We start from the raw sequence: 24272 nt of genomic DNA, 5'->3' as shown, positions 1-24272 counted from the left end.
GTCTGATCATAGAGTCCCAGGGCCATGAAACAGGGCTGGAGGATCCTCCAGATGCCACGAGCTGCCTTTGCCACCCTGCTTCACCAGAACCACGGAGAGATATTGCTCCAGGCTCTGCAGATCAGAAAATTGGGGAAGGAGGCGCCTGTCCCTGTGTGAACTTTCTAGCCTTCATATGAGAAAGTTCTTCCAGCTAAACTAAGTCTCTGCTGCTGCCAGGGAGAAAGCAGCTGGGCCCTGGACTGTGCAGACGTGGGTGGGAGCCAGGTTAGCATGGGGCCTAGGACCTCCGGTTTCAGGGGCTCGGAGGTCATCCATGGACCCAGGGCAGGATGAAGCAGGGTCCCCCACAGTGGAGTGGGGAGGGGCTGGGGGCAAGAGTGCTGGGACGGAAATCAGAGCCTCTCCCCCACTCCCTTCCCTTCCACAAATGGGTATCGAGCACCTATGTCAGCAGGGCCACGCAAAGTGCCGGGGACCCACATGTGAGCGGAGCAGACATGGAGGCTGTCCTCATGGAGTTTACTCTCTAGGGAGGGGCACATAAGAGTCTCCAAACCACACACATCAACGTGAAGCAGCCACTGTCATCAGAGCTCTGGCCAGCGGGAGCCAGGTGCTGAGAGCCAGTCCTGGGGTACCGACTAGGTTGGTTCTTCGTGGGGAAGTGACAGCTGATCTGACATCTGAGGATGCGCAGCAACTGACCAGGGGAGGGGCCCAGATACAGGGGAAACGCGCTAAGACCTGATGTAATACGGTGCTTCTAGTGAACCAGGTAGGAGTATTGCACATATTTACTCACTCAGCACTCACAGCAGCCCATTCATGAACGCGGAAACTGAGACAGAGACAGGTGAATTAACTTGCACACAGCCAAGAAGGGCAGAGGCAGGATTTGAGCCTGGCTCTGAGCCCATGACCCTCTCTGTATGCCTGTGCCTGTGCGGGTGGGGGTGAGGGGAGATGGGCTCTTTTCGAGAGATTGCAACATCTATTACTGGAGAGACAGGCACTGCTCAAAGCACTCATTTTAACTTTTTTTAATCCTAAAAACAACACTCATAAGATGGAGATACTCTTATCATCATCACCCCATTTTATAGAGATACAACCCAAAGCACAAAGGGGTTAAACAACTTGCCCAGTGTCACACAGCCAGTAATTAGCAGAGCTGGACTTGAACCCGGCAATCCGGCTCCAGAGTCTGTGCTCTTAGCCATGACCGTGTACAGTCATTTGGCTAGACTTCAAAAGTGAGCGGAGGAGAGCCATGAGGCTAGAGAGGGTGGCAAGGGCCCCATCCTGCAGGCCTCATGGACCATATTAGGAAGCAATAGGAAGTCTCTGTAATCAGGGAAATGTGGTGATCAAATTTAGAGTTTTTGAAAGATTACCCTGGCTGCCATGTGGATGATGAAGAGAGCAGGGCAGGGTGAACGGGGGTAAATGAGTTAGGAGGCTCCTGCTGTGGCCTGGGGTACCCAAGGGTAGCTCAGGTAGGGAGGTGCAGGCAGTGAGACAAAGAAGAAGACAGGTTTGTGGGAGGCCGACAAGGTGCAGTCGGTAGGACATGGAATCAATGCAGTTGGACGCCAGTGCTGGGCATGCAGAGGTTCTGGGGAGGGCCAGACTTCCTGCTCAGCTTAGAGACACTGAACGTGAGGTGCTGTCAAGACATGCTGGAGGAGTGGGATGACAGGTGTAGAATGGGTCTGGAGCTCTGACGAGATGAAGACCACATACAACGTTACAGCCAGAGCTGTCTAATCATGGAACATCCAGCTGCATAAGGCAGTGATCTCCCCGTCACTGAGGGAGTGTAAGCCTGAGAATCAGGGGTGCTGTCGGGGATTCCTTTTAGCACATAACTCCTTTCTTTCTAACATTCTGAGTTCGTGGAGTGGGGAGACGCTAGAGGTGGCAGGACCACCCTCCCCCACCATGTCACCGAGTCTCCCCCTACCCCTGGGAAACCTCAGTGCCAGCTCACAGGGAAGTCGCTAAGCCTGTCCCTGGAAAAGCCCCAGCTCATGCCCCTTTCTGCATCCCTGTCCCCAGAGGTCACCCTTCCTGTCCTGCCTTACAGGCCACCTTGTCAGAGCATGACCTGTTGCAGAAAACCTCCAAGTGATGGCTTAAGAGGCACCTTCATGGGTCATCTGCAGCATAAGAGGTGACTGCGGGTGTAAAGTCCCTTGGATGGCAGAATCCCAGGCCCTGTGACAGCCTATGGGGGGAAGATGTGTCCTCTGGGGGCAGCAGGGCCTTCCCTGCTGAACTGAAAGAACAGGTAGGGGACTCCTCTGGCGGCCCAGTGGTTAAGACTCTGTGCTCCCCTTGCAAGGGGCACGGGTTCCACCCCTGGTTGGGGAACTGGGATTCTGCATGCCACGTGAAAAGAACAGGTAGGAATGAGCCTCCTGGAGGGGGGGCGGGCGTGGGGGCAGGTAGACCGGGTGACCTGCCCACAGCGGGAAATGCCTGAGCTAAGGAAAGACAGAGACTTCGCTTTGGACTGCGGGCATGGAGGAGGCCTGGGAGGCTGGGGATGGGTGACAGGAGAGGAAAGGGGGCTGAGGAGGCCCAGCCCGTGTGGACTCCAGCCATGCGGGACTTCGGGAAAACCCACAATAGCCTCCAGGAGGGGAGACAGGGGCCCAGTGTCCCCTGGAAAGGCTGTGCCCAGCCTCTCAGGCAGGCAGTTCCGCCCCTTTGTGCTCGGCTTGCCCTCACTCTTTGAAGGCTCAGAGGAGTCCCCACTGCCAGCAGGCCCATTCCCGCCCTTTGGGCCACAGAGAGTTTTCTGCAGGGAGGCCCACACCCAGGGCAGGAGGCCTGCAGAGGAGCGGGGAGTGTCCGCATGCCTCTGCTGCTGGGGCCTGCCTGCCAAGCAGCTGGGACCCCAGCCTGCCCCAGCCCTTCCAGCCCCTCCCCACACCCGGGCCTCAGTTTCCCTTGGAGGAAACTGCTGACTTCCTTTCCTTACGGAGGACTCAACAAGACTGCTTCTGAATATAAATGTTTCAGACATTACATGAAATTCCTAAAAATCTTATATGTTCTGGTATAATGTTATAAGTCATAATTCTAGTTATTATTTTAAAATGTATATCTCAGAAATAACTAAATTTCCTTGTCAATTGCATCATTATGAACTTTCATCAAATCTTTAACCGTGGTCATTTTTAAGTCTTTTGTCATTTACAGACAGTTCTGGGTGCACTCTGATGCTTTTGCAAAAATGTTCCTATAAAAGCGTTTCATCTTCAAGGAATTCGTGGAAAAGACTCTGACAAGCACAGGTTTCTGGTAACTGACTATATTGCTGAACTGAATGAATAAGCATTTTCAGAACTCTAACGGAAAACTGATGAACTCATAAAAGTGTTAACAAAAGATCAAGATGAGAAAAAAATTAACTACATGGGACTGAGTGAACTGATGGGGATGATTATAATTTTTGTGACTTTGAATAAAAAAAAAAAGAACTGCTTCTGGGAGGGACAGAATCCAACCAAAAGAGGTGGGAGAAGGATTCCTAAGGCTTCTGCTGAAACCTCCTTTCTTCTGGAGGGCAAAGTTGATTTTATTTTTTGAAAAACCAAGACCAAAACCCAAACCCAACAACCCCGCTCCAAAAAAATAAATCCCACTGCTTTCGCTTCTTTAACCAACCCCTACTTTCAAACTGTGCAGTGTACAGTAGGACTTTCATTGACATCTCATCGTGACCCTCATTACTGCCATTACTGCTGATACTGCCACCATCAGCCCCTGAAGCGCTGCTCAGGACTCAGGCGAGGGGCCTGGGGCAAACTGCACAGGATGCTCCTGGCTCAGGGGAACAGATACAGTCTCTGTCTCTGTCTCAAGTACTGTGAGCTGTGGAGTTTGTTAAACAACCTACTGCCAGACCCTACCCACGGGGATTCACATCAGGGTTTGGGGAAGGAGGTCAGCTTTGGTGTGTTTTAAAGTTCCGCCGGTGCCACTATGCAGCCTGCCCATCACCAGTCCAGGGACAGGCCTTTGAGGGTGTGCAGACATGAGAGAAGGAGGGGAGAGTCACTTAAAAAAGTTTAGTTACTATAGAACTTTTATCCCTATTTTGCTCCAAAAGGGGACACTCAGGCAGCTACAGAGGCACACAGATAGACACACATTATACAGCAAAGCAGCAGGACAGAAGAGAGAGAAAGAAAAGCAAGGGCAGGGTGACGAAACAGAGCTGAGACTGGAGCTTATGGAAAACCTTCTGCCCGAAGGACTCTGCTCTGCCGTGGGGTGAACGCCAGATTTGGGGCTAAGCTTCCTAGAGGACAGTTCAACGTCCAAGAGACAAGACCCAACTCACCCCTCCTGGAAGCCCAAACATTCTGGTAGCCAAGGCTGGACAGGGACTTTCTAAGGGTCCTCATCACCAAGGCCTGCTGTATCAAAAGGCATTCTCAGCTCCATTCTTACAACAAAGATGGTAATGTGAGCTGATGCCAAGTCAGTTCGGTAAATGCCACCTCTGTGGGAGCTGAATCAGACTGAACTAAACAGGTCCCTAGCCCTGGCCTATGTGACCTGCCTCAGCTGACAGTGAAATGTGGTACTCTATACAGATTGTATACACATGTGGCTCTGAATGCCAGCTCTGGGGCCAGACTGCCCGGGTTCAAGACCTGGCTCTGCTACTTACTAGCTGTGTGACCTTGGGAAAGTTATGCACCTTCTCTGGGCCTCTGCGTTCTCTTCCGTAAGAAGGGAAGAGTAAAAGTATAACCACTTCATAGGATTATTGTGAGAATTAACCGAATTAATAGATGTAAAGCTCTTTGGATACTGCTTAATAAATATTAGCTATTAATAAAAGCTGTAGACATGATACAGCCTCATTTTATCTCCACCACTGATGAGGGAGGTCGTAACGGTTACAGTTGCTATTAACTGAATCTTGCACCAACTCTATGAGGAGGATGTTATCCCCATTTTGCAGATCAGGACACAGAGACTCAGGTCACACAACTATTTAGCAGCAGAGGTGCTGTGGGCTTGCCCACTTTACTGTTTTGCTCCAACCAAAAACATGCCAGGCAGCCTGGGCAGGTGAAGACAAAGCTCCTGACCCTTGGGAGTAGGGGATGGGAGGGGACGGATGCTCCTAGCTGCTCTGTACAGGTGGGCACACATCACACTGAGCTACCCCCGCTCTCAGCCAGGACCAGGGGTTGCAGCTCTGACTGAAGAGGAGTTAATCATTTCATCCTCTACTGATTGCTGCGAAACACCCAGCTCCAAGGCACACCCCCTGAGCAAATGCTGAGCAGACAGCTGGGTCTGGGTTGAGGGCAGTGGGCGGAGGACAGCTGACTGAGACGGCTTCACTGGCCTCCAGCAGTGGGACCTTAAATCAGCAACTAATCGCTGAGGGCTGCCTACTTTGTGCAAAGCCCCAGGCAAGACTCAGCCAAGGACTCAGAGACCAGTGACCTCCTATCCCTGCCACTGGGTTGTATGGGGTCAAATGGAGAGACGAGACGTTTAACGGCAATGGAGAGGAGGGCACACTGCACAATGTGTTTGAAACTGAGCCGTGGTTGGCAGATAGATTTTTATCTTGTGCATTGACTCTAATAGACTGGGAGCGGCAGCCTGGAGAGCTGTGTCGAGAAAGATTCTGAGGCCTAGGTAGACTCACGGGGCATGGGCTGAGTGATTAGTAATGCCTGCCGTGGTTCTCGGGTAAGAAAATTCAGCACGTGCCCTATTTTCCTTCTCTGAGCTAGATGCTCGGCATGGCCAGGCAGTTCTGCAGAGAGTTGGAGCAGGGAGAGGGCCTATTTGGGGTCGGGGTGGTTTGGGAAGACTTTCCAGAGGGCACTGGGGCAAGTCTGGAATGATTAGGAATAAGGGGAAAAGGCATCTTTCTGAGGGTGTCAAACTGTGAAACTGTGCATAAGGCAGACGGCATACTGCTTCAGATGCTTTGACTTTTTCTCACCATCTTCTTATGAAGGCTGGCTACTTAATGAGGTCCTCAGTCTGGTTTGGAGCTACTTGCTAGGTTTAAGGCCTTTGGTGAAGCAATAAAACTTTAACAGCTCTTCCTAGTTTTATCTATGGTAAATATTGCTCTGTATTTTAAAAAATTAATTAGAGTTAGGAAATAGCTCTTTATCTTGAAGCTCAACTCTTGCTAGCTGGGTAGCAATTTCCTGGAACAGTGTTGAAAAGGATTCCGAAGCTGTGAAAAGTGTGCAGCAATCGATTAATAATGTCTGCTGAGGGCCAAGAAGTGGAGAGTGGAGTGTACACTTGCCTTGTCTTGGCCACCACTTGGCCAGACAATTACTACTGTCCAGAAAGGAGAAGGTGTGGTGTGGAGGAGAGGTGACTGATGGAGACAGAGGTCCTACCTCCAGCTACTCTGATACCTGGTGTGCAGCTTTGGACCTGTTTTCTCATCAGTAGAGTGAGGGGACTGGACTCAAGGGTCTCTGAGGATCTTCCCTCTATTAATTCCCCATAAGACTAGTCATTTACTCATAGTGTGGAAAGAGGAGTAGTATTAGGATTGACTCAGTGGAGCGCTGGCTGCATCTGAGGGCACCTGGAACTAAGCTCTGTCCATTAACTGAGGTCCAGGCAGCTGTGATGTACACAGGACACTCTACACAGGCCCACACCCCACCATTCACACACTCTCCCTTTAAGAACCTGCTCCTGTCCTCAATCCTAGAGGACCCCATCCAGAGCCCCAATCTCTCAGCCACTGCTCTGATCCCTCCTCCAAATGCTCCTGGAAAGAGCGCAGTAAGGGGCTCCTGTACACACTCTATAAATGTAAAACATTCCTGTTACAATGGTTGCTATTGTTATTTTTAGGGATGAGGGAGTCTGCCTGGGGTTCCCTCAACGTTTTAGCTTGGAAGTTTCAACCACTTCCTCGCCCAGGGGTTTCTTGGGGTGGAAAATGCCCTCAACACCCAAAGGACTGGATCACAGATAGTGAGATGGAGGTAGAGTGACATCAGTTTTCTCAGCTATAAAATGGGGTAATGAGAGTATCAATCCTTAGGGAAGTCGTGAGGAGTGAAAGAGATAATACATGTAGCACTGGGCCATTGTACATACCCTATAAATGCGGGACACTCGTATTACAGCTGCTGTTACTCTTGCTGTTGGGGATGGGGAGTCTGCCTGGCATCCCTCAACGTCCACCCTGAAGGAGGCTGCTGACACCCCTTGCTCCCCCTTGGCCTGCAAAATGGATCTGGCAAGTTTAAATTCCACCCTCTTCTCTACCACCGCACACAGTCTGCCCAGCCCCAGGTGACATCTGATTTCCTCCATTTGGGCCATTCCAGTTTCTTTTTTTACAGCAAGCAAATCAAGTAACAGGCAGCTGGAGCGCTCATTAAGGGTCCCAGACCAGGAGAGAGGCGCTGATGGGGGAACAGCTGGAGCTGAGGCCTGGAAGCCACACTCCCAGCTCCCCTGAGCTGGCTTCCTGCCCCCATGCTCCTCTCCTGGCCCTGACCCACCCCTCCCAGTGGCTCAGCCACTCAGATCTGGGCCTGTGCTCACATCAGCCCCAGCTCACCTCATTCCAGCCTCTTCTCCCTGCTGGGTACCCTCAGCCTGGCCTGCCAGCTCCCTCTTCCTCCTGTCTCACAGTCACAGCCTCTGCCCCCAGCATGCAGCTTTCCCCACTGGGATGAGTGGTGTGCATGTGCCCGTGGATTCCTGCCTCCAGGCCTTTGCCCAGGCTGTGTGCCTCCCCAGGATCGCTCTGCCCGATGCCCTGCCTCCACCCTTCAGGGAGTGGCCCCGGGATCACCTGCTCCGGGATGCACTGCCTGCCCCGGATCCCCAGGAGCTCTCCAGACCTTTACAGAGAAGGAATCTGAGGTGCAGGTGCAGGGCAGAGCTTACCTAAGGCCACACGGCTGGCAAAGCCCAGCTGGAATCCTGGCACATGGGGTGCCTTTGTGCCCCTCGCAGGCACGAACCCTCTGCATGTCCATTTCACAGAATCATTCTGCAACAAAACCATTCCCTCTCTCTCCTCTGCCAGGCCTTCTCACCCGGGGGTTTCCACTGGCCCCAGTTCTCACTTCTCTCCTCACCCTTCCTCACCTTTGCCCTTTGCTCTGATCTGGGAGAACAGACCTAGGAAAGGAAAGGGTGGAGGAAGGGCCTCCAGTTGCTCCTGAACACCTTTGATGGCCCAGAAGCTGCCTGCTCCTAGCACGGCATCATCCCGTGGACCTTTCTGCGGTGACGTGCATGTTCTATGGCTGCGCTGTCTATCTGGTGGCCACTAGCTACAGGTACCTTTGAAAGATGGCTAATGTAACCAAGTAACTACATTTTAGATTTTATTTAATTTAAATATAATGAGTGACATGTGACTAATGGTTACCGTACTGGACAGGGCAGACCTTAGAGTGTCCCTTCCGGAGCCACTGGACTGCAGGCCCCGTCCAGGGGAGGCCTCCTGGGGTTATCACCATACAGACTAGACCACCTGCCCCCTCTACCCACAGGACTGCTCCCTCCCTCTGGTCCCAACGCCCTCTGCTACTGATCTCAGGTCCCACCACTGTGGCTGCCATTTCCATTCATTCCCCTGTCTCCACTAGTGCCCCTGACCAGGTCACAGTCCCCTCTGGCTGCACTAGCCTCTCGTTTGGCCCCCCTGCTCTGCCCCGCTCTTCCACTCATTCTGTGTACGTCGCTGCCTTCCTCAAGACCCTTCCACGGCTCTCCAGTGCTCTTACAAAGAATGAACTGCCTCTAAGGCCCCTCTTGACCTAGGCTGCCTGTCTCTCTCCAGCCATATCTTCCACCACCCAGTTCCCCAAGGCAAACCCCTCCCTCTGGCTTTCGGCTTCCAGAAGTTGTTCCCTTTGCCCTGTACTCATCCCCATTTGCCTGGAGAACTCCTATTCACTCTTTAAGTCTTCACTTGAAAATCACTTTCCCAGGAAGCCCCTGCCATCGGGTAGCTGCATGGTAATCCATTCCCCAGATCTCCTCTGCTTCCATTATCGTAGCTTTTTTCACACGACATGGTCACTGCCCATTCTCTTCTCAGTGTCCTATTTGCCTGTAAGTTCCAAAGGGCGGAAGTGTGCCCCCACAATGCCTGACCCACAGCTGGCTCTCAGGTTCAATTGCCGAATGAGTGGATGAGGATGAACAAAGGAAGGTGGCGGGCAGAGTGGGGAGGGCACGGGAGGCGGGGTCACTGGAAGCTTAGGTTCCAGTCCTGGATCTTGCCACATGACTCTGGGTAACCTACTGCCCCTCTCTGGGCCTTAGTTTCCCCATCTGTAAAATGGGGGTCTAGAAGTCAGTAGGAATTTGGAGAGGAGGACTCAGCCTGGCAGATAATAACACTGTCAGCCCCAAGGCCCTGCGAGTATGATGCTTGGCCTGGCTAAGTCTTAAGCAGAGGAAGCCAAGATCTGGGAAAGGGCTGGGCATGCCCTGGCCAGCAGGAGGGGCCAGGAAGGGGAGAGGATGCAGAGAGGAACTGAGCGGAACATCCAGGGTCAGATGTTTGTCCTTCAGCAGCCAGGGCCCCAGGGATCCCTGGGGCAGCCCTCACTGTCCTGACACCCTCTCCACCACCCAGCAGTCCCACGTGCACTGTCAACTAGCCGGCAAAGGCCGCCTGCCGGCACTGCTGAGTCCAGAGGCTTCCCTCGGAGTCCCGGGGGACCTTGGGTGGCCTGACAGAGCCCACCAGCTTCCCTGAGGCCCGGTGGGGCGTGGGAATGAGCTGAAAGTAGCAGTCATGGGTGCACCTCTGGCATCAGTAAACTTGTCCTATGACCACCCTGTCTGCTCTGGCCCTCTGACCTCGCTCTCCGTGATCACCCTGGAGACCTACTTTGGCAAGGAGCAGCCTTTGGCTGGTGGAGGCGCCCAAGAAGAGCCTGGCTGTGGGGAACTGGGGCACCATCGGCACCCACTGCAGTTAGTGCTGGGTTCTGATGCTTGCCGTCCTCACCCCCGCTTCGATGGTAGATTGGAACTCAGAGGGGTTAGGGTATTTACCCCAAGTTGCACAGCTTCAGTAGCAGAGTGGGGACAAAAACCAGGCCTGCTGGGCTCCACCTCCTGCTTTTCACTGTTCCATACCACCTCCTACTAAGTCAGAGGTCCCCTCCCAGCTCTTCCCCTCGGAAACCGTCCACGGCCAGCCTGTTCCAAGAGTTCTTCTCAGACTGCTGTGGCCTTTACCTGTGGGTCCTCCCCTTCATCCGGGCCCTGGATCCCTGTGCTGTCCAGATTCTCAGAAGTCACCAGGCCTCACGGTCTCCTGGCCCAGCCTTTACTCTGGTGGCACTAATGAGACCGTATGTCCCTACTTCCTGTGGTCTTTTCATGAAGTCCCGAGATTGCCCTGGCTAAGAGACACTAGTGGCTTCTAATACACTTGGGTTCAAGGACATTTTGGAAATGGGAAAAAGCTCAGCATCCTTTTCCCAGAAAGACACACCGACACAAAATGTTGGGGACCATTCCAGGGAACCAGGGACAAGAAACCCAGCTTCAGAACAAGAGGGTAAGCGCTTATTCATGCCCAAGGACAGCAGAACCAGAACGACCAACACCTGGGCCCTAGCGTTCTGGGCAGGGACCAGGACACCACCCCTTGCAAGGACTGCCTCCCTGTCCCCCTCAGACCCTTGGATAACTCACTCCCTCTCTCTTCCCAAAGGAACATGGCAATAAAAGGCAGCACTGATCGTCGAGGGATAGATGGGGAGGGCCGCGGGGGCCCAGCAAGCCTCGCCCCCGGCCATCGGGCTCAAGTCCCACCGCGTGGGCGCTGGGCGGCTCTCTCAACACCCTGGCGGGGTGCCGGGAGGGAGAAGTGGCGCCTGGCCGCCTTTGCGCGCCTCCGCGCCTTGCCTTCCACCACCTGCCCCGCGCGCTCAGGGCGATTCCGGCGCGGAACGCGGGAGACGCCTGCCAGAGGCTGGAGCTGATGGGTCCCGCGCTAGTCGCCCGGGTCTTCCTGGCACCCTGCAGGGCGGCGTCCATCCCTGCCCCCACCCCTCCCGCAGACAACTGGTGCGAGACCGGGACGCACGGCGCGGCGGAAAGAGCAAGAGCCCACGGGCACTGGCTGGTTCAGTTTGGAGGCTGCGCGAGGGGGCGCCGCGGGGAGGGATAAAAGGCAGCAACAAAGAGCACAGACCTCGTCCAGCAGTTGGTTGACTCGTCCCAAAATAGCCGGCTCCATTTGCTGCTCCCCACGGTCTGCTTCCAGGCGCTGCACCCGGGCCTGCAGCTCGGCTGTCCGAAAGTGGGCGAGCAGGCTGAGCGTCAGCGAGCAGAGGGCCAGCGCCAGTAGCCCGCACGACCCCGGGCTCGGCAGCCGCGCGCAGCGCTCCGCCGGCGCCACCGCCAGCGCCACCGTCCCGGGCGTGTCCAGCTCCCCAGGGCCGCGGGCACCGGCGGCTGTCGCTTTGCGGGAGCGCTCTGCTACCATCCCCTCGCGTATTGAGAACCAATAAATAAATAAATAGAATAAATAAAGGCGAGAGCCGCTGTCCAAAGGCGCGATCCTAGCTGCGGGGCAGGGGGAAAGGGCTTGTGTCGCTGGAAAATGTCCCTATCCTTGGCTCCCGGCAAAGAGGATGGAAAAAATAGCAGCTGGAGGGGGAAAGCCGAAAAAACGCAACCAGCAGTAATTGGGGTACACCCAGGTAAGAAAAAGAAGTTACTTCGAAGAGCGTTCCAAGTCCAGGAAAGTTAGGGGAATCTGGCCGGCTCTCCTTTCCGCCCCGTCTTTCCCTTCAAGTATATGCAGAGTCCTGGAGTTGGTTCTGCGCCGTCTGTCCTTCTTGGTGTCTCCCGTCTGCCGGGCGAGCCAGTTTCAGTCCCGGGGCGAAGGGGTGCACGTGGAGGGCCCCACGGGCAGAGGTGGGTCGTGGCCGCTGCCGAGGAGCGCTGGGGCCGATTCCGGCGCCTCTGTAACTTGACACACTAGCTGCGGCTGCACGGATCGGATGAGCAATCCGTGCTACTTCCCAAACTAATCTCTCCCGCCCCGCTCCCTTCTCCTCCTCCCCGCTCCTCCTCCACCTCCTGCAGGGCCGACGGCTTGGATTTGTTTATTTATGCAAACTCGCCCGGGGTGGGGGGCGTGGTCTGCAGCGCCCGCTGCCCCCACCCACCGGCCCTGGCAGCCCCTCTCCCGCGCTCCCTGTCCCCTTTGAAGCGACACTTGGGGTTATTTATAGACAGGAAGGGGGTGTGGAGTGGAGCTGGGGCTTCACTTCTCTCCCTTTCTCCGAATTCACACTGAGGGCCCTCTTTGCTTTCCTCGTAAGTCATGGGTCCAGGCATCACTCCGCTTTCTAACAAGTTGGCAAAGCCAGCCTTTGGGATCCTCCAAGGAGCCCGGCTGAGTTACTGTCAGGCGTCTAGATGTGTCTTTATCTCCCGAGCAGGACTATCTGAATCCCTTCAGCTGCCATTGGGCATCCCTGTCCTGTCTCATCCTCTCTCTTCCTACCCAAACCAGCCCCACCTTGGTCTCCATACCTCCCACGTCCTGCAGCTGCCCCGGCGCCTTGGGTGGGGCTCATTTCTCCAACCGCATTTTTACTCCAGTGTGAAAAGTCAGCCCTCCAGCGGGGTAGCAGAACTGGTGCCCTTGTCTCTCTTTTAGGACCAAGACATAAGGTACAGGTGAAAAAAAACTGAGCAGAGGCTTATTCCAGAGTATCCAATGGGCCAGGCAGTCCTGCCGCCTGCCAGTCCTCATGCCTCCTCTTCTTGTCTGCCATTGACCTGAGACCTGTTCCAGCCCTCCGCTGTCAGACCAACCTGCCCCAAACATCACAGCCATTAAAGGTGAGCAGTTCTCTCCTCTGCTCCCTCCTGCTGTCATTTCCTATGCTCCAGTTGCGAATGCTGCCTGAAGGGCATTTTGTAGTTTCCTCTCTTCTCTTGTCATCTCTCCCATTTTAAGTAACATTTGTATCCCATGAGACTTTATCTCCTCGCACCTCTTGACATTCCTGCGAATGAGGTGATGAGACAGAGTTTATGGAGAAAGCCTACTTCCCAGGAACAGTGCGGGGGCGGGGTAGGGCATAAAAGGCTGGTCCCTGAAATGTAAAACTGAGGTGGGTAGGGTGACAGGGGTGTTTCTGTGATTCCATTTTATAATAACAGGGTTGCCAATTTCACGTTTTATATATTGACCTGATCAGGCTTAATATATAATCCAGTATCACAGCACACCTCAGAGTGTGGCATATTTAATAGAGTAACATAGCAACATAGTACTTATATCATAAATAATAAATGTTACAACATTGCCTGCCAGGTCAGTTCACCACTAGGGAGGACTACAGGGATAGAAAGTGATGCTGCGGAAAGGACTGGTGGCCAGGAGCTCTGGGTCAGCTCCAGCTCTAGCATTTCCTTGACACGGGACATTGGGTAAGCGTGCCTGTTTCCTTACCCTGCGAAGGATATCTCAATTGAGCTGTAGAGAGTAATCCTTGAGAGAACACAGTGGTGTTGATGACCACCAGGGGACGCCAGAGAATTTCTGCACTGAGAGGTACAAGCCCTGGGATCCAGGGACTTTGATTTGGCTCCACCTTCACATCCCCCCCACACCCCCGGCAAGGGTAGCGGGAATGGAGGAATTAAACTAGGAGGGTAGTTTAATTCCTTCCTTATTCCACAAGCTGATCTTTTCCCTTTTAAGACTTTGGGACCCTCAGGAATGCTACGGCAGTGAAACCTAAAAGATTTGGGGCTACAGCATCCTCTGTGATTGGGAGCTGAAGGGGGAGGGTGCAGCAGTACTAGCCTGACCCTTGCATCAGAAGTGACATGTCTGGTGGCTTCCCTGCTGGCGCAGTAGTTAAGAGTCCACCTGCCAATGCAGGGGACACGGGTTCGAGCCCTGGTCCGGGAAGATCCCACATGCTGCGGAGCAACTAAGCCCGCGCGCCACAACTCCTGAGCCTGCACTCTAGAGCCCGCGAGCCACAACTACTGAGCCTGCGTGCCACAACTACTGAAGCCTGTGTGCCTAGAGCCCGTGCTCCGCAACAAGAGAGGCCACCACAATGAGAAGCCCACGCACCACAAGAAGAATAGTCCCCGCTCGCTGCAACTAGAGAAAGCCCGCGCGCAGCAACGAAGACCCAACGCAGCCAAAAATAAATAATTAAGATAAATTTATAAAAAAAAAAGAGAGAAAGAAATGACATGCCTGAACCCTGAGGCATCCAGGGGGCTCTGGGGTCACAGAAACTCGGGAATTCTCTGTCAATGGTGGATCAATGTTCTGTCAATGTTGGAGTTAACATCTCTAGAAAACAGAATTTCTTGCTTGTAGCAAGAAGATAGACTTTCAGTGCTAACCCAAAGAGTTTGACTTTAATCTGTGGTCATGATTCTACTCCTAGATAAAAACAGATACTCTTGGGTGCCAGAATGTAAAGCTAAGAAAAAATGTCCCTGCACACACAAGCTGTATTGTTCCTAAAGTATTTTCTGTGTTTTTCTGCTTCCACATATTTGCTCATGCTGGTCCCTCTGCCAGTGAAGTCCATCCTTCACTCACCTGCTCTCTGTACCTTAAAATCCTGCCAATCGCTCCAAGTTGAGTCCCTGTGGCTCTAGTGGGGTTGACCCCATAGCTGGCTCTAGGGTATGTGAACTAACCTAACCAATTAGCATCTCCATCTCCCCTGGCTACAGTGACTGGGCCCAAGATGGGTATGTGGCCCAGTTCAGGCTAAGGAGAATCAGGCTGGAATGATTGAGAAGGGAATGCTATTTCTTTGCAAAGGGCTTTCTGAAAGAGTAACAACTACCGCAGTGGGCAACTTGCCTGTGTTCTTAAAGATCCTGCCTGAGAATGAAACCAACACAGGAGGCAAGCAGAGGCGGAGACACCGAGTCATGAAGACAGTATTTAAACCCTTGGATCAAACTGTGCCGAAACTCATCGACGCCTGCACTCTGCGATTACAGGACTCGTTTTTGCTCAAGCCGGTGTGAGTTGGGTTTCTTCTCCTGCAAGTAAAAGAAGCCAGAGCCACAGAGAGGGCCTCACTCCACCTTACTGAGTCAGAATCTCTGTGGTGGGAGTAGGGGCACAGGGAAGCCCAGGTTCCCATCCTGCTTATGGAAGCTCCTCAAGGGACTGGGATGTACATCCAAGGTCAGAAGGTCACTGCACTGCACACAGGACAGTGGGGGAACTTGTCCCTCCTGAGCTCGTTTCCATCTCTGATGATGACTTTCCCATGCAAACCCACAGCCCACATCTCCCAGCACTTCTCACCCGTGTCTCCAGCTGCCTCTGGCAGCTCTGTTCGGTGCTCTCCTCCCCCACCACCTCACCTCACAGTCAGCTTCCCCTGGCACTGCCTGGCTTTCACTCCCTTGGTCTGTGGCACAGGCATCGTCCTGAGGCTCAGGCTGGATGTTCACCTCTTCCCTCACCCTTACCCACTTCATCCAATTGGGATCACATTCCGTAGATTCCACCTGCTTAGTTTCTTTCAGATACGTCCTTCCTTTTGGATTTCTCTGCTCTGCTGCCTGCCCCATGCCCAGTCCTCTAAACAGGTCCAACTCTCCCACACAGTAGCCCCAACTGGGAAACCTCACCCAAGGAGGCCTGGCCTGGGAACCTACCATAATCTCTCCCATACACTGCAGACTCCCTGTTCCTTATTTCTCTCCCAGGCTTTATGATCATGGGCATCACAGCCCTGCTTCTCAGCTCTGTTTCTGACTCCTGCATGTAGTGAGCAACAAGATAGAAGGAGCCTGGGCCCCTGGTGACTTTGCGGAGTTGAGGTGACAGACAAGCCTAGACTTTCACACGAGTGAAGTAACTTACTTCATTTGAGCCACTGTTATCCTAGTCTGTCTTGTGTAGGCTAAATCACGTCCTAACTGTGACCTGTGTCTTTTCCCTCCCCTAGGCTATGAGTTTCTAGAGATCAGGATGACCGTATTTATCTCTGTATGCTCAGTACTCAGCACAGTGTAGATGCCCAAGAAATGGTGGTTTGAATGAGTGAATGAGCAAATGAATGAATGGATGGATGGATGGATTCTAGTTCTGGTTCTCTCTCAGCTCCATTAACCTGGGCATCTACTTCCTTTTTTGTAAGATTTAGAAACTGATGGGCAAGGGAAGGCAAGGGGAACTGGGATATATAAGGGTCTTCCTAACTCAAACATTCATCCCTTCAGCAAATATTTATGGAGCACTTGCCAAGCCCTGTGCTGGTGCTGGGGACACAGTGGTGAACAAGGCAGACTAATGGTGGAGGCCGACAGGGATAAGAGCTACAATGCCGGAGAGAGAGGGTGCTCAGGGGATGAGAGCTGAAGGATGAGCAGAGTTAATCAGATAAAGGGGTGCAGGGAGGGCGTACCAAACAGGGGAACCTACCTGTACAAAAGCCTGGAGGGGAGAAAGTGTGTGGTGTTTGGGGGAAATTGTCAGTGGTTCACTGAGGCTGAAATGTGGAGTGCAAAGGGACAGGGTGGGGGCTTCTGCTGAAGAGGTGGGCAGGGGCTGAGGAGGACAGAGGATTTGGACTTTGTCCTGAGGGCAAAGGGGAGCCACTGAAGAGGCTTTGCCCCTGTGCTGGGTGTCGGGAGGTACTGACCTGCACCAGATGGGGATCCCAAAGAGAATGAACCAAGGCCAGGCCTGGAGTAGAAATAAGGTGAGCAAGGCAGGCATTCTCTGGGGCTCAAGCTCTCAATCTCGCCCTTGTACAGGCTCTGAGATTAAATTAGTTTGCCCCATATTAGAGGACAGTAGCATGCAGTGTCTCTGAGGAGAGTGCACTGGGGTTTTGGGGGCCAGCCCGAGGCCCCTGCTTGGAGTTGCAGATAGGATATTTGGAAATGCCTTTTCCTGAGTCCCCACTTCCTTCCCACACAGCCACGCCAATCAGCTCACGGGCTGTGACTCTGCAGAGCTGAGGATGGGTGTCGAGGGGCAGGGGCTGCAGATGTGCGGGGGAGGGCCAGCCTGCCCAGGAGGCCCTGGGAGCCTTGTTAACTGGGGCCAAAACAAACTCTCTCATTAAGTAGAGAGCAGAGCCAAGTGCAGAGGCTACACTGACGAAAACGCTGGGGGACCCTGTTCACTTGGAGGAGTTTGGATACTTATGGTTTCAGGCCATGAATGATTGTGTGCACATGTGCTGGGGTGTGACACCCCTCCCCCCACCAGCTCCCTCAACCTAGGGTCTCACTGTGTGTACTTGCCTTTTTCTGCTCCGGTGCTTTGGTACATGAGATCATGCACATTTCTGCACACACGTACAAGGATGTACATGCAGGGGAGTGCAAATGCTGTGGGTGACCAGAGCTGCCCCACAGTACGACTGGGCTGTCTCCAAGCCACCCCCAGCGTGTGCGTGGATGAGGATGTGCACCCGTACGTATATGTGCCCAGAATGGGTGTGTGCTGACCTACCCGTGTACAATCTGCTTTGGTCGAGATGTGTATATGAGAACGTGTGCATGCTTCTGAATGGTCAGGATCCCAACCGTGCCTAGGAGAGACAGTGCAGTAACCAGGACAGTATTTCAGGCATCTATAGCAGCATCACAGATGGCCCCAAGCCTTAGTTCCTTCAACAGAATGATTTCTTATTTCTCACAATTCTGTGAGTTGATAGTGCTCAGTGGAGTGGTTCTTCTGTTCCAAGTAACATAGCTGAGGTCACACATGAGGCTGTGTTGTGGAAGTTTGGCTGGGAGCTTGGCTGGGGTTGGAACATTCCAGATGGCCTCTCATCCCCATGGGGCCACTCTAGGTGGCCTCTCATCATCCCACAGTCTATCCTGAGCTTCTTTATAGCATGGTGGCTGGCTTTCAAAGGGAGATTTCAAGTGCCAGTGGCAAGTGTTTATGACGCCTCTGCTTGTGTGACACTTGCTAATTGTCTTGTTGGCCAAAACAAGTCACCTGGCCAAGCCCAGATTCTTGTCGGGGAGGGACCTACCTATGAACCTGGTTCCAGATGGAATCCACAGATGTAGCTGTCTACCCCAGCCTGAGAAGAATGCCTGGTAGGGTGGGCTAGTGGACCTGTCCATAGAATCACTTGACCCTAAAAAGTTGGATTTGGGGAATATTGTGGTTAGCAAAGGTCATGCCCAACTGTCCACTCTACTGCCCAGACCCTTCCCAGCTTTCTCCTGATGACCTCTTGCAGGAACAGCTGGAGGCTCCAAATAGCTCACATCCCTCTGGTCTCAGGTGGTTCAAGAATAATTCGGCACAAATCTCCTACCTGGCCTCATTTCATGGACAGCTCTGGAACCCATTTCCTGCTCACTTGGAGGCTGCTCTGAGTGGTTTCAGGTGCTGGCTCCACTGTTTACTAACTGTGTGATCTTGGGCAAATTGTGTAGCCTCTCTGCTCCTGCTTTTTTAATTTAATTTAATTTTATTTATTTATTTTTGGCTGTGTTGGGTCTTTGTTGCTGTGCGCGGGCTTTCTCTAGTTACGGCAAGCGGGGGCTACTCTTCGTTGCAGTGCACGGTCTTCTCATTGCGGTGGCTTCTCTTTGCAGAGCACGGGCTCTAGGCGCTCAGGCTTCAGTAGTTGTGGCACACGGGCTCAGTAGTTGTGGCTTGTGGGCTCTAGAGCGCAGGCTCAATAGTTGTGGCGCACGGGCTTAGTTGCTCCACAGCATGTGGGATCTTCCTGGACTAGGGATCAAACCCGTGTCCCCTGCATTGGCAGGTGGATTCTTAACCACTTCTGCACCTGCTTTTAAAATCTGAACTATGGGGAGAACAATTCCTATCTCCTAGGGCCGCTGTATTGGATGCGATGGTGCATGTTGAGTGCCATGTCGGTACTCAACACAGCCCATCATTGCCATGATCATAGCTGCAGAGACTGGGGACATACAGCAAAGACCATACAAGAGTTCACATCTCCTCCCAAACTCTGTGTTCCTGAAACTGAGGGGAGGGATGGTGCAGGTCACTGATCCATCAGTCAGTCCACACCTACTATTGAGCTCCTAGTGGGAACAAGACCCAGTGTCAGGTGCTCACAGAGTGTGCAGTCCCATGGGGCCTTTGTAGGAACCTATATGCACAGGAAAGAGAACAGCAGTTCCAGGCAGAATGAACTGAGGGCCAAACAAACAGGCAGATGAGTAGTGACTCGGGACTTGGAGAAGGAGAGAAAGGTGGAGACTTAGAGTTGGGTGAAGGTGCAGGATGGCTTCCTGGTAGAGAAGTGAGTACTGAGCAGGGCCCTTGAGCATGGCAAGATCCAGACAGAGGAGAGGACTGGGATAATAGAGCAAAAGTTCCAAACTTTTGTGGTACATCCTTGCCAGGGATGCATCATGTGACCACCTGACCCCCAACAGCCCTAACCATCTGTCCCTTCCATTCCTCTCTTCTCAGGCATACATACCAACACTCCCATTCCCACATCATCAGCAGACATCACTAATCAACTACAGAACACCACTCCTAACACACACACAAAAACACTCTGCTTAGGCTTCTCAAAGCAGGAAGCTATTATCAGTCTATTGAGGTTAGCGCTTGGGGTGAAACCATTTTGCTGACTCAGGCTGAGCTAAAACAAAGCACCATCTTTGAAATCCAGAAACGCTGAATCCTGGCCTCTCCATCTGCAAACTGTGCTCCTTTCAGTTAGTGTCTTCACCTCTCTGGATCTCAGCCTCCTGCCTGGGGCAAGAGAATATTAATTCCTACTCAGGGGAGTGCTGAGAGACTCAAATAAGACCATGTGTGCAAGACTCTAATAAAGCACAAAATCCAAAAGAGATGACGGTGATGGCCACGCTGCAGCCAGACATCAGAAGCCTCGAGCAAATGCATCCATTAAGGCCCCATTTGCAGCTTTTTGGAGGAAGAACAATCATTTCAGGAGTGAGAGTGAGACGTAGCCCCTCTGAGCTGTCAGCCCCTGGAAACAGGGCTTGGAATCTGGGCCTCAGCCTAGGGACGGTGGAAGGGCGCCCCAAGCATGTGCTTGGAGAAGAGGCCTAGGACTCAAGCTCTCCCTCACAGCGGGGAAGAGCTGTCAGAAAGGCAGGCAACCGTGGGTTAAGAGACAGATGTTTTTGGTTGCTGACAGATGGGTAATGAAGAGCACAATTAGTTTACTGAAGCAGATCCTTGTTTACCAGCATCTGGGAACTGCAAGTTATGGTGGTGTATCTCTGCGTGCTCTCCTGTCCCCAGCCTTCTGCCCACCCCCATCGCTGTGGAACTCTTTGTCTTGACCACGGAGCTCTGTCTCTAAGCCTCAACTTAGGAGTGGCTCTCCTGGATTGAAGTGGAGAGTATACCCCTTGCTCAGAAGAACCTTTATAAATCCCCCAAGCCTCCACTGGTATATGACTCCTGCAGAAACTGAGCACAGACAGGTCAGAATGTGGTCCAAGGTCACACAGCATACTAGTGGCAGCGCTGGATCTGGGCCAGGTCTCTTCCCTACCAGGTATGGCACAGCCCCCAGGTTCAAGTTTGGCCCAGTGTCTGGACTGCAGCTGATGGCCAGTAAATCCAGAGGAGGCTTTGCCCTCCCCACAGAGCTTTGCTCCCTCTTGTTCCTTCACCAGCAGTAGCTGTGAAAGCAGAACTGCCTGGAACATTTGTTCCTGTAAACTTCATTACAAAGGCCTTCTTTTTCTTTCTCCGTTTCCTAAAGCCTGTTGCTTTGTTAAGGTCATTTCTAAAGTTGGGAGGGAAATGCCCTGTTTGTCTTTCCTATATGTCCCATCAGGAAATGAGGGCTCTTGCTTTCCCTGAGTGATCCATTCCTGACGCTAGCTCGCCAGTGACAGTTGGGTCTGCTGTAGATATATTAATCTGAGTCTTACTTTGGCTTTATATGGCTCTCGGACAACATCTGGAAACAGATGTTTGCTTGGAGATGGAGCAGGGGCAGGAGGCCTGGATCCAAAAGCAAGCCCCACCCGCCAGAGAAGGGGGGCAGACATGCTGAGGGCTCCTACAGCCGCAGGCCATGGGCTGCTACGGGAATTTTGCACACTTGAAGGAATGGCGCCCTCTCTGGGCTAGGCACAGGCTGCTGCTACGCTGGGCCTGCCCAGGGATTAGGGTCAGTGCTGCAGAGGTGCTGGACTCTGTCCCCACGGCTCCCCTCTTTGCTCCATCCCATGGCCAAGGACTAGCAGTCCAGCTCCTTGAACATGTCAACTTTCTTGTTTTCCAGAGATGGAGAATTCCTGAAGGGCTGGAGACTTCATCAGATTCAAATTTGTTGAGGTTCCAAATGTGAAGTGCAGGGCTTGGTGCATTATAATCCTCAGGACGAGAGTGATGATGGCAGGAATGGTAGTGACGGTGGTGGTGGAGGTGGTGGTAGAGATGACAGGGGTGGTCGTGTTAGGTGGGACAGGTCAATGTGGATACAAACTAGGTTATACACCTGCTCGCCACGTTTCTCCCAGTTGCCATGTCTGTGCTTGGCACATGACCAATCTGGGCTAATAATAAGAGCACACATTTCTAGCCATTGTGATTGGCCCAGAAGGTAACCAAGCTGAACCAACCAGGGAACTTCCCTGGGAGTTTTCAATCTGAGCTTCGGAGATGAAAATTCTTTTGCTTTTGGGTCACTGAGCAGCCAGGATGTAAATCCCTGGCTCACATGGACAGGTGTCTGTCTACAGAAGAAACTTAAATGAACAGCAGAGAGAAGCGGAGATAAGAGATGGAGCATCCTTTTGGTGTTTGAGTCCCTTGGGAACAATCATCCCTAGGAAGGTCTTGACCTTTCCAGTTAAGCTAGTTGACTTGGGTTTCTGTCACTTGCTACCGAAGGGTTCTGACTGACCCTGAGCAGAAGGTGATCATGGAAGTATAAAGACAATCATGTGAGAGGGAGCCTAACGGTGACAAATGAAAATGAAGACAGCAAAGACAACATCAGTGATGGAGGTGGTTATGGTGATGCAATGGTGCTGCCAAAAATGGAGGTGGTGGTGATGACAGTTCAGATTTGATGGTGACATTGATGGAAATGATATTGTGATGATGGCAGTAATCACGTAGATCGATCATGATGACGCTGCTGAAGATGCTGAGGCATTACCAACCTAATCTGGGTACATATCTTAGAAGCATAGGCCCAAAAGACGCAAGAGAGGATTATAAAAAAGGGTGGGAGGAAGAACAAACTCTTCCAGAATGTCAGATGCTGTCCTTTTCCTTAGCTAAATAAGTCCTAGCTGAACCTGGAGAGGAGGGTCCCAGAATGTACCCCCATAGAACTTCAGAACCGTGTTGGAACCTTCTGGAACAGAAAGACCCAGGGTCCCCAACCCCATCAGGTCCTTTTGGTCATTGCAAGTGCCTCCAGGGGTTCAGGCAAGAAGAACTTGAGGTGGGACAGCAAACGTAAAAAAGCACTGCATCTCCTGTCTGACCATTTATACTTTGTTTATATCTGTGACTATTTATTCATCGTGATCTACTTGGTGAAAATGAGTTACTTCTGGAGAATAATAGCAGCTAATTTCTGTTAAGCATTGACTGCGTGCCAGGGGCTGTTCTACGTGTTTTATATACCTCATCTCACATGATGAAATCACCACAGCCATAGGTATTTCTATTCCCCATTAAACAAAAGAGAAAACTCAGGGAGAAGAGGTTATATGAATCACCCAAAGTCACACCATCAGAAAGGCAGGGTGGGAAGCCAGGCAGCCTGGTCACCGGGGCCCATCCCCTAACTCGTTATACCCCACTGGGAAATGTGCTCAGGGTGGAACACCACCTCCAGCAATGCTTCCGATCCAGTGCCCTCCCTGGATGCCTCCTCTTTCACCCCCTTCTACCCAAGGAAGCATTTTCCAGAGGCAGGACCTGGGGCCAAATGGGGAGGAAGTGAACTGCTGTGAGTCCCATGGAAGAGGCCACCTGCTTTAGGGAGCTGCCTGGTCCTGCTGCCCCCGCTGGGGAGAGCTGACTGAGGAGAGCTGGGTTGCTGGGAAGCGCCTGCCTCTTCCTTGGGGTTCAGTTCCTTTTCCCCAACAGAGGGCTCCTGCCTGCAGTAGTGAGCACACAGCTCTCTGTTTCTGATTCAGGCATAAGACTGTCAGTGTGGCGCTGGGGTCAGACAAACCTGTGTGTAATTCTTACTTCACCACTTTGCGCTGGTAACTACTTCTCTGAGACTTGATTTTCTCCCTTGTAAAGTACAGATAAGAATTCCTACTTCCCAGGGTTACCGGGAGCATTCAGTGTATAAAGCACACAGCCCAGTGCCTGGGACCCAGTAAGCGCTCAACGAATGTCAGCCAGTGGTTATAACGTTCTTGCTACTGTAATCCCTGGACTTCAGTCCTCTTTGTCATTCTCCTTCTCGTCCATGAGCAAGATCCCTGCTCTGCTACAAGGCAAGGAGAGAGGCCTAGGAGGGAGGAACCCAGGGCTAAAGAAACCCAGATCCGCCTCTAATACAGGAGGGTCAGCACTGGTCTCCTGAGCCGCCTCCCTCCCCCAGAAGTTATAGATCCCTGTGGCTGGGTTTCTAAAAATAAACACATGCCATTTCCACAATGGAAAATTTGCCTTAAGAAAAAAGAAGGAAAGTAAGTAAAACATTCCCTTGTCATCTCCCTTGGCCAAAGAGAACCAAGAAAGATAAATGAAGCCTTTTACACAGACGTGGGAGGTTCCAGCTCTGGGCTCCACCCTGACGTGGTTCTGGTTTTGTTGGAGGCTCCCAAGGTTTCAGGAGCACCCATCCCAGTGCCCCTGGGAGGCCAAGGGGGGAGGGGGGTGGTTAACAGAGGGAATGTGGTCTTTGGGAGGGGAATCCCGCTCCCTCCTCTTGGTGGTGCCCCCTGCAGGCAGCCAGCACCACGGGGGCCCGCGAACCATTATCTTCAGCACACTGCATGTTGGTAACCCCACGCCGAGGATGCGCCAGGTAAAAAGACGAGTCGGAGGTCACCCAGCAAGTAAATGGCAAAGCCAGGACCAGAGGGAAGGCTTCAGACTCCTGGCCTGGGAACTTTTCTTCCATACCAGCCACTCTGCCCCGTCAAAAGCACATGCTCCAGAAACCCTGACATGAACCTGTTGCTCTGGGATGTGGTGAGAAAAGCTGTGAGTCTGGAGTCAGAAGCCATGAGCTTTATCTGCCTGTTGTTTGCCTTCTGAGTAACCCAATAAGTCACTACACAGCTCCGAGTCTCCCTTGTCTGTTCTG

At 52.6% G+C, this 24272-nt stretch overlaps 1 protein-coding gene across 14 annotated transcripts in view; it reads right to left on the bottom strand.

The window, feature by feature from the left end:
* Nucleotides 1–12040, bottom strand: part of COL13A1 (collagen type XIII alpha 1 chain) — a 144679-nt gene extending 132639 nt beyond the window's left edge. For 13 of the 14 annotated variants that reach the window (XM_032608166.1, XM_032608167.1, XM_032608178.1 and 10 more), the window contains exon 1: nt 11210–12040. In XM_032608166.1, the coding sequence (XP_032464057.1) occupies nt 11210–11503 (294 nt within the window). In that variant the 5' untranslated portion in view covers nt 11504–12040. The remainder of the gene's footprint in view (nt 1–11209) is intronic. The other variant, XM_032608180.1, reaches the window with a different exon arrangement.
* Nucleotides 12041–24272: the final 12232 nt, after the last annotated feature.

This window comes from Phocoena sinus, chromosome 16 (genome assembly GCF_008692025.1).
Source record: "Phocoena sinus isolate mPhoSin1 chromosome 16, mPhoSin1.pri, whole genome shotgun sequence".
Taxonomy (NCBI): Eukaryota; Metazoa; Chordata; class Mammalia; order Artiodactyla; family Phocoenidae; genus Phocoena; species Phocoena sinus.
The sequence above is the reverse complement of the archived record's forward strand: the minus strand, read 5'-3'. Positions and strand labels throughout refer to the sequence as shown.